Raw genomic sequence first — 10,410 nt, 5'->3', positions numbered from 1 at the left:
GGGGAAAGAGGAAAACAAGAAAAATTGCAAAACTCCTCCTGATGCTTCTGCTTGTACTGAACCACATTGGAGAATAGGAGAATTCGCAAAGTTGGTTGAAAAAGGAATCTTACCACTAAATCACTTTCTAACCGGACTGGGATATTAAATATACGACACATCCAGGAGTTTATTGGAGCGCAGCCTGATGGCGCAAAGGGTAGGTTCTAAATCTCCAACACTTACCTATACAAATCCACTATAGGAGGGCCTCCATATCGCTATCCTCTTGTCAGTGGCGGCTAATTTACAAAGTATTCATATCTAAGCCGTTTTATTTGACATTTTTGCAGTACCTTTACTCTTCAAGCGGAGTGACAGCCTCTGCTTAACCGACGGTCTCCGCAGCATTCGTGGAGCAGTTTTTAAAGGGACTCCTAAGTAGTTCGGTGTTTTTACCAAAGTAGCCCACCTTCAGGGATACAGAACTTTAGAATGTTTTTGGTAATTACAATCCTTATCCATGTATTCACTTGACAGTTTAGCCATAGTGAGTGCTTTTTCTACCAATGTAATAGGAATTGCACACGGATTACTTTTTCCCAATGCTGGTTATACGCTATACGTAGCCCATACTTTGTCTATTATAAGTGAAATAACTTGTTAGTCTATACTTCGTGCATTTTGCCCACATTTACTGTAAAGTTACTCTGCACTCTCTGACTTAATCTTGTTTTATTCCAGTACGATGAACTGGCCCATTACGGTGGGATGGACGGAGTCGGGGTCCCGGCGTCTATGTACGGAGATCCGCATGCCCCCCGACCGCTTCCCCAAGTCCATCACTTGAATCATGGACCGCCGCTCCATGCCAGCCAGCACTACGGTGCTCACGCACCCCATCCCAACGTTATGGGCAGCAGTATGGGCTCTGCTGTCAACGATGTTTTAAAGAGGGATAAAGATCAAATTTATGGGTAGGTGGACTATAATTACGCAGCATATTATTCATATTTTCTAAGGTTTCTGGGCGATTTGACTTTCAAACTATTAGCTTGTTTCAAAACGTACCCCAGAGTATATCTCAATGGAGAAGTTTGAAATAATTTAGAATTGTAGTTGGAGTATTTTAGGCAACATTTGTCTCTTTTAGTGGGAACAGTCTAAACTTGGAATGCGTGCATATACCATTTTTACCATTCATTTTGAAAATGAAAATGACAAGCCATTGTAGACAACTTGTGCACAATAAAAGTTAAAATTACCTTTCTTATTTACAAGGTTGTATCTTACAGAGCCTTTAACACAGGTACAAGTGCATGCTGTAATTAATATGGCTGCTCGTAAACAGTTGGTAGGCTACTTCCATGTTTTGAATTAATGTTATATCCTTAGAACAGGACACATATTTTAGTATAGTGCGTCAATGCTGTAGGCCTTCGTATTGAAACAAATACCTTTTTGTTCCCCCAACACATTGTCTCATTTGAAAACAATTACATGTAATACAATAATACAATTGTTTGTGCTGTGCACATAGCCTATTCATTAGATAGTTGCAAAGTAGCCAACTTTAAGCCTGCATTTGAAAACGTGGTTATCTAAACGTGAATTCAGTTAAAACGTGAAACGCAAACTCCCTCCAAACTCTTCACTTATTTGCAAGCTTCGGCGTCGTTAGTTTCACCATCAACTTTCGGACAGTGTTTCGCCGTATGTTTAGCTTGTGTTAAGCCGATAGACAAGAGCTCGCTGGCGGCTTGTGCTCAGGCTCTGTTTCCCCTCTTCCAGTCACCCATTATTCCCGCTGCTCGCGCTGGTTTTTGAGAAGTGCGAGCTGGCGACGTGCACTCCGAGGGAGCCCGGGGTGGCAGGCGGGGATGTCTGCTCCTCCGACTCCTTCAACGAGGACATCGCAGTCTTTGCCAAACAGGTCACTTTTTAATATCTTTACTAAAACCTACTGGGATTTCCCAGACTTTATAGCACACATATGCTTGTTAGCTTTTACACAATATATTTTTGACTTTACCTTTTGCTATATTTAAAATGAAAGTTAAAAGCATTTCGAAATATGGTGTGTTATATAATGTTCAGGTTAACGCATTCATACAGTGGTGATCCTGTTAATGCCTACGGTGTCAAATGCACAGACAATACAACTTTGAATTATGTTTTATTTATTATGCAGTTTTATTGCCCTGTAGTCAAATATATTTTCAGGGAAGATTAATGAGTATAGGGCTACATGGACGTAGTGACTGTAAGGAATGGTAGGATTAACCCCATCTTTGGTGTTATTCTAGGTCCGAGCAGAAAAACCTTTATTTTCATCAAATCCAGAGTTGGACAATTTGGTAAGCGCCGTGCATGACCGTCTTTTGCCTTTCTTCTGTTGCCGTATACGTGTTGTCGTTGCTTAGCTTGTTTTGGGACTTAGAATTGTTCTCGGCATCGCAAAGTAAATATGTGAGGATTTGATGCAAAAGCACAACACAGATGTTAGATAGGTTTCTTTGAAGTGAACAAGGGGAAGCTCAGAGGGGTCTCGAGTGGCACCGTATTACGCTACCTCCAGGAGGCCGGGAGGGGAGCCTCGCGCTGGGACTATGCTGCTCCAGCCCCGCTGTGCCCTGGTCACTCAGTTGAAGCAATGTGGCCACGTTAGCCGCTGTCATAGTTTAGTCGCTCCTTGTGTAGTCATTAATTGACTTTGATGGCCAAATTTCTCTTGACTTATTCCGTTGTTATTTTCAAATAGTAAAATATGCAATATAACCACACTAGAGCTTAAATAGGGAAAATATAATTCGGTGGCAATGAAAACTTTGTTTTGCTCGAGATCCCCGTACTTGTTTATGTTTCTATTTGATGTGACTATAATTATAATACTAATGTGTAGGCAAATGCTTACAATTATGCTTTCTTAATGTTATGACGCAAGGAATGTATAGATGTTTATGTCATGTTTATTCATTATTTCAGATGATACAAGCCATACAAGTATTACGATTTCACCTTTTGGAATTAGAAAAGGTAAACGTTCTACAATATTTTTCATTGTGTTGCTTTTTGATCAGCTTCATGTGACCCTTAGTTACTCATGTCTATACATATGAAAGTCAGACTGAATTAATTGTAGCTGTGAGAACGCATGGATGTATACATATTATAAACAAGATATTACATATTCACAAATTATGCTGTCATAGTATAGGCCTAAAGTTAATTGTCAGAAAGATATTCAAAAAACAGTCATATATGGTTCATAGTGAACAAATTCACTCTCTCTGGCCTTTATAATTACACTGATTTGATATTGATAATGTATGGAGAGTGTATTATTGTATGTGAATGATAGGAACCTTTGGTCTGAAGATAGTTTCAACTGGTATATGTCGAGCTTACTCATGGTGTTTATTTGCCGTTCAACTTGTTGCTCCAGTCTCAAGAGAATAATAAGCGCGACAACAATTTCACTATTGTTTCCTTGCCTTGGCCGATAATGCCCCTTAATTATAGTTATTCTTGGACTGCCTGCATCGTTTCCCCATCCTGAAAAAATGCAATTTCTCCTTGTTGTAGGTGCACGAGCTCTGTGACAATTTTTGCCACCGGTACATCAGTTGTTTGAAAGGAAAAATGCCAATAGATCTAGTTATTGACGAACGGGATGGAAACTCAAAGTCAGACCACGAAGAGCTGTCAGGATCGTCGACCAACCTAGCCGATCACGTAAGTAACAAGGTGATCAATCATTTTATATTTTTTGTACGAATGTTTTATGACCTATTGTGACTGCGGTGTTGTGAGTGTCTATTGAATGTGCGATAAATGCGCGCGCTGTATGTTGGTGCGGTGGCAGGTCTATGTTTTAGGCAGAAATATAACAGTGGTTATTCATACATTATGGTTGTTAGATGTTGTATCAAATGTAGTTTCCTCTGAATTATTTGTGGATTATTTAGCATGACGTCAACTTTCACAGTCTCTAATCAGCCTTTTGACCTCATAGGCCTATATCAGCAAATACTGCATGAATGCTGCAAACACAATTTTGGTCAATCGATATGGTGAGGTCAAAAGCTCTAGTTGTGATACAATGCTGCGAGTTATCGTTTCACTCTTTTGATTAGGGGTATTCATGTGTGCATAATAAGTGGTTGTGTGTGTATAGGGTTGCAAGACTTTGGTCATGGCCGCCGCATATTGTGGCTTGTTGGACAATGAAAACGTGAAGCGATTATTTGTTGCTCAGAACGTTTACCCACACGTTAGGCTGGAACAGCACGTTTTAGGTGTAGGCTAATGTAAAAAAAAAGAAAAGAAAAAAAAGGCTTGTCTTCCGGAGATAGTAGATTACTATAGATACTATTGGAGAGGATCGTGGTCGGGGGATAGGCGTAAAAGCGTGGGATTTTGTGGAGAAAGTGCATTCAGTTGGTTCTTAGGGGTGACCATCAATGTCAAGTTCATAATGTGGTATTAGGGCCATACCTCACGGCCCCGGCAGTACAATGACATTACTTGCTGTTGATGTTAATGTGTTTAATTGTTTCTTATTGATCGCCCTGTGGTATGCTCTGCAGTGGCTCTCTCCTCTGCGCCCCATTTTATGGCCGTGAGGCTCCATAATACTGAATTCAATTATATGCACCTGAAGTAGCCTACAGTGCCTTTACATTTGAAGATCGATCCTGTGATTTAAACGTGCTTTTTTCGGTGTAGTAAACGTGCCGCTGCTCGGAATAGGTGTATATAATGTCCAGTTATGACATATCTGATATCTGGTAGTTAGTCTAATATCCTTATAGAATAGGTATAGGAAATACAAAGCTGACGTTTTGGTGAAATCGGTGAGCGAGTACCGCGACAGAGTGACTGGTTAATATCTGAGCAGCACAAGCCTATTAGGAATTAGAGCAGATTTAAGTGTTATGCAAAGTCACTGCGCTGCATCTGTTGGGTCTGGCTGTAGCCTAATAGCGGCGGGTTGTCTTTGAATGGCCGCCGCGTTAGAGTTGCAACTTGCGACGCGCAAAGGTGAATTAAAACACAATTACCACTAATGTCAGTGTGGGGCTGAGCAGCGGTTAAAAGCCCAATATTGTGGAGCTCGTCTCCAGAATAAGTGTAGAAATGAGGCATGCTGTTGTTTATACTGAAGAGATTAGATAAACTAGCCTGTTTAGTTTCGTGGCAGATGGTTGATACTCAAGCCAATTTCCAGTGTTCCCTCGCAATGTTTAGACCCAGACATTGTCATCGGGCCCACTTGTGAGAAATATTATTTTGATAATTAGGAAATTAAATATGCCAATAAAGCAAATCAGGAGTAGCAATAAACAAACCCGAAGGTGCATGACAAGCCATTTATCCTTGGGTCGTTTAGACTGACCACTTCATTAGGTATTTTAGTTTGGAGGGATTTATTTCTTTCTTGTGGCAGCAATGAACATTTTACTACACCTAATTGCTATGCTCAGCCTTAACAAAGCGGAAGGGTCGCTTGTGCGTTTTCTGCCCTGTTTACCGGAATACTTGCGCCTTAACTGAGGATTTCTATAAGGGACGTGCTGTCGGATTACCTGCATGCAAATGTTGGAATATGTGCACTATAATGTGTAATGGATACTACCCGTATTGCATTGTTATAAACTTAAACATTTAGTCTATTTATTGCTTTATTGCTCAAGTGATGTTATGAAATATGATAGTTTCTTATTTCAAGTGATTTTTAAGTGTCTTATTTGACAGTAATATCAGATGATGAGCAACATGTTAATACTATTAGTGAAAACAGTGTGTGGTTAGGTCCGGGGGTATGAAGAGCAGAAGGATAACCAGCTTAGCAGAGTGTGGATTCAACTGCCCATGCATAATCAGGGCCTGAAAACCTTGCAGTCAATGGCTAGTTCCCTGCTCATGACAACAGACATGTCCATATCAAATTTGAGTGGCATGAGCTGTATGCAGCCAAAATCCATTTTCGGAGCTGTGCTTGGGAGTATACAATTTAGAAAAAAATTATCTATAGCTGAGAAACGTCACATGTGGCATGCTAGCAGTGTCTTAGCCACTTGTTTTTGTTTTATTTATTTTATTATTAATTTTGGCTCCGTTTTATTATTCATTTCTATCCTCTCTCCTAGTTGGAGTGGGGAAGGCAATTTGATAGTTAGATATGCTAATTTATTTAGTTAGAATCTCTCACGTCCATTTTTCTTTGCTTTGATATGCATTTTTAATATATAGCCTGAGGCTACATCTCATTTGCTGAAAGTTGGGTTTGCTGTGGATGATGAGGCTCTTCACTGCGAAGGAGACAGCCCGTTGAGCTTGTGTTCCCCCCCCCCCCCCCCCTCTTTTCTCTCCCCCATCTCTACCTGAAGGTAGCCCCCCTAATAAGCGTTGTTTTATTTACACTTGAATGCTACATTGTCTTTGAGATGATTGGATTATGGCATTGTCAGAGGGGATGAGGCCTTTGTGGCACAGTTGATTTCTTACGTTTGCTTCCTCTGACTATCCTAAACCCCCCCACCCACCCCACCCAGCCCAACCCCCCCCCCCCTCCCCTCGCGTCGACCCGACTCCCCCAAGTCACCCCCGTCACTTGTTAGAGAAAAAGAAAAGAAAAAAGATGGAAAAAAAAAGAAGGAAAATAATCATGTTATGCTACACATGGAAAGTGACAACAAGGGGTCCGCCTCCGTCAGTACAAACGACCAGGGCAGTGGTGTCCCCCGCCAACGCGCCGCTCGCTTGTCTTTTAATTAATGAAATTAATTTCCAGTCTTCACTGTGCTACATCCAATTAAGGAGGCGAATAGAATTAATGGTTTGCTGAATATTATCTGTTCTAATGAATTTGTCTTTGTGCTACCCTCGTGCCGTCGTACGGGGCTTTTCAACCAAGCTGTACATATGAACACAGGCTTTTCTGTTCCCCAGCCTACACTTGCTCATGAACTATGCTATCGACACCATATTATGCCTTGCTGCATAGTTTTAACATTGTTTAGGAAGAAATATAGAGGGAACTGGTTTTCTGCTACTCTCTGGTACTCTCAATTCTTATTCCCAGTAAGCTTTGGGGCTGACGGTTGTGGTTGTGGTAGTCCTTACTAAGGTTATGTGTAGGTTATCACAGGTTGCACAGGCCGGGGTGAAAACACTTTCTGTTTACATTTGATTCTCTCGTAAAGACACTGGCCATAGAACGCCATTCATCAAATGGAATGGTGTCACCGGTTTAGACCAGTAACGCTGCACCGTATATCTTGGTGTGGAGAGAATGGCTTTTTGTTGTTATTATTTGAAAGAGGGTTATAAAACGTTTCTTTATGTTCCTATGCTTAGTACACGGCCCCGTGCACCATAACTGTACACCCCCCCCCCCCCTCCCTCTGACGTGTGTGTACATCAGGCCTGCAGGGCTCGCAGAGCTGGTGAACCGTGGAATTTCTTGGTTTGGGAGGTGTTCTAATTTAAGTAGCTCCCGCGGACCGACAGTGTTTGGATCCTCCCCCCCCCCCCCCTCCATCAAAATAGTGTGTCTTTGAGTGGACTGCACTGTTCCAGACAGTTGTTTTGTGATGGTGGGATGTCTGGGCCCTACATATCCTATTTGATTAGTGTTCAAATCCAGGGGCCTGTTGCCAGGCCTAATGACCAGGGGGGAGGAAGAGGCTAGGATCACTTGTTGCTGCCCCCCCCCCCCCCCCCCCCCACACACACACACACACTCACACACACACTCTCTCAAGCACACACACACACACACACACACAAACACACAAACACACACACACACACACACACTCACACACACACTCTCTCAAGCACACATGCACGCACGCAGGCACGCACACGCACACACACACACACACACACACACACACACACACACACACACACACACACACACAAACACACACACACACACACGCTCCCTCTTACTGTAGCACCATGTAATAGAAGGCTCTGTGTTATGTATAACTAAGATTAAAAAAAGCATATTTGTTAAGCTTTGGCTTATGTGATTGAGATATGTACCGTATTATGCTCAGTTGTCATGTACTGTATGACAGGGCATACTTGTTGATGAGTTGTCTTCAAGACTTTAGAGTTGTTTATGTATTTATTTGTAATAGTTCTAATAATCAGCATTAATGTCAGCTTTAGGTGTCTAGTAGTGTTTCATAAATCAATTGTCAGATTTTCGGGTTGTGTTTTTCCTGTTCCCTGAGTCAGCTCAACTCTATAAATCACAAGAACATGTAATGTAATGTGCCATTCAGTGCAATGAATGAGTTTAATTCCCCCACCCCCCGAAGAACTTTCCTCACCCTATATACACCTAGTCACTCACTCATGTCTCTTAAAACACACAATTGTGAATTATTAGAAGCTTAATTAATGTTTCCTTTTTGTTCTTTTTTTAAAAATTGTCAGAGGATAATTGACGGTGTTGTGAAACGCTCTGTCGTCGAATAGGAGAAATTATTTTTACATCTTTTTTTTCTTTTTTCCCAGAGCTCGCCGTATAATTACGTGTTAAATTCGACAAAAATGTGCGAGGAGGTTTTAACTGCTTATGCGGTTGTGTGGTAAAGATGCGTCTCGAAATGTCAGCCAGGGGAAGATTTACGAATCTGTATGTTTCTAGTGTGTCAGCAATATAGGACATGTTCAGTGCCGGATGCTGCCAGGCATAGCATGCAGCTGCAGCACACTACACACTGGATCTGGCTCACACACACTACTACACACTGTTTCTGTAGACGTCCCTCTCTTCAGGTTTCTTGGGATTTTGGCCAAAAATTCAATGACTCAAAAAGCTAAATCAATTGGTTATTTCAAATTCCATGGGACGTAGAAAGTAAAGAAAGGAAAGAAAGAAAAAAAAAACAGAGAGGAGTGGAATTGTGCTGTGCTGTGCTGAGCTGTGATGGGCAGTGTAGGTGTGTGTGTCTGTGTGTGGAAATGAGAAAGGGAGAATGGAGGAGAGGGGCGGAGGAGGAAGGGAAGCAGAGCCTGTGTTCTCCAGTGGCCCTGCTCGTACTACAAGCCTCTCTCCCATATTGTCTTCTGCTTTTATATTAATTACAACTCGCATTATCAGTCGTGAGTCGCTAACCCCGGCGAATAGAAAAGACTGCCCCCGGAGACCAGGCTCGCCTTGCCATCTCCTCCTATTGTGCTGAACTAGTGTGTGTGTGTGTGTGTGTGTGTGTGTGTGTGTGTGTGTATGTGTGTGTGTGTGTGTGTGTGTATGTGTGTGTGTGTGTGTGTGTGTATGTGTGTGTGTGTGTGTGTGTGTGTGTGGTGTGTGTGTGTGTGTGTGTGTGTGTGTGTGTGTGTGTGTATGTTTGCTAGCTGCCGCTCTCCTCCTCCTCCTAGTAACAGTGCTCTTTAACACAATTAGAGAAGAGCATGGAGTGAATGGAACATGGAACCATGTTTGACTCCTAATTATGCCAAGCTTCAGGGAATAGTCACATGGGCTATTTCTCTCTCTCTCTCTCTCTCTCTCTCTCTCTCTCTCTCTCTCTCTCTCTCTCTCTCTTTTCTCTATCTCTTTTTTTCCGGAAGCTCTTGTTATAGATTGAAGAAGACCGTTCGGATGACGTGTTTTCTTCTTTTTTTTTTCTCTTCATGACTTGTTTGAACTTTAATGGACTCGGGGGAGTTTGTACTGACAACTGTTTTTGTGTGTGTGTGTGTGTGTGTGTGTGTGTGTGTGTGTGTGTGTGTGTGTTGCAGGCCTCAGTATCTGATGAGCACCCCTCATAGCTCGGAGAGAGGGTCACTCAATTATTCATAGGAGGGAAAGGCTTGTTGCTTTGGTCGCCTCGCCTCTTGTGGAAAGTTAACTCTGTTGCTGTTGTCATATTTGTTGCCGTTGTTACCGTTGTCCACGGTTATGGATCAGAGGAGCGACCGCATGCAGGAACACTGAGGTGTGACGCTTTACCAGACCAAAGCAGAGGCCTAAAAAAAAACGACACTCATTTGCGGTCGGCCACACGTGGCGTACATAAAAAATGTAATAATTTAAAAAACGACAGCGGTCTGTTCTTCCGCTGTGCTTACTGTGGGACGTCGAGGCCTAAGTCCTGGGTTCCCTTCAGGACATGCCGTTTAACTCAGACGATTGCAAATCACCACAAAATATATCCCTCCCCTTTAACACCCGTTAGCGAAGAGTGTCTCTGAATTTAATTCAGTGCCAGAGCCATTCAGGAATGACACATTACCCCCGCGATGATATCTAAATGAAGTCCTATCGATTTCGGGGGGCCGTTTGCATTCAGATCCTTGGTCGCGGTCCGCGGCGTTGTGTTGGAGTAGCGAGAGCGAGAGGGTTAGCGACGCTTTTAGGCCCCGTCTCGCCAGGCGATGGATGTTTCAGCGTCAGGAAGTGGG

At 42.5% G+C, this 10,410-nt stretch overlaps 1 protein-coding gene across 1 annotated transcript in view; it reads left to right on the top strand.

The window, feature by feature from the left end:
- Positions 1-729: 729 nt before the first annotated feature.
- The window catches only part of meis2a (Meis homeobox 2a), a gene marked incomplete at its 3' end in the record, with an annotated part of 33,464 nt that continues 23,783 nt past the window's right edge, over positions 730-10,410 (top strand). The window contains exons 1-5 of the mRNA XM_080523634.1: positions 730-956; positions 1,771-1,912; positions 2,286-2,336; positions 2,965-3,015; positions 3,565-3,714. Coding sequence (XP_080379760.1) covers positions 751-956; positions 1,771-1,912; positions 2,286-2,336; positions 2,965-3,015; positions 3,565-3,714 — 600 coding nt within the window. The 5' untranslated portion in view covers positions 730-750. The remainder of the gene's footprint in view (positions 957-1,770; positions 1,913-2,285; positions 2,337-2,964; positions 3,016-3,564; positions 3,715-10,410) is intronic.

This window comes from Nansenia antarctica (assembly GCF_963989245.1).
Source record: "Nansenia antarctica genome assembly, chromosome: 1".
NCBI classification, from domain to species: Eukaryota; Metazoa; Chordata; class Actinopteri; order Argentiniformes; family Microstomatidae; genus Nansenia; species Nansenia antarctica.
This window is presented reverse-complemented; position numbering and strand designations above follow the sequence as displayed.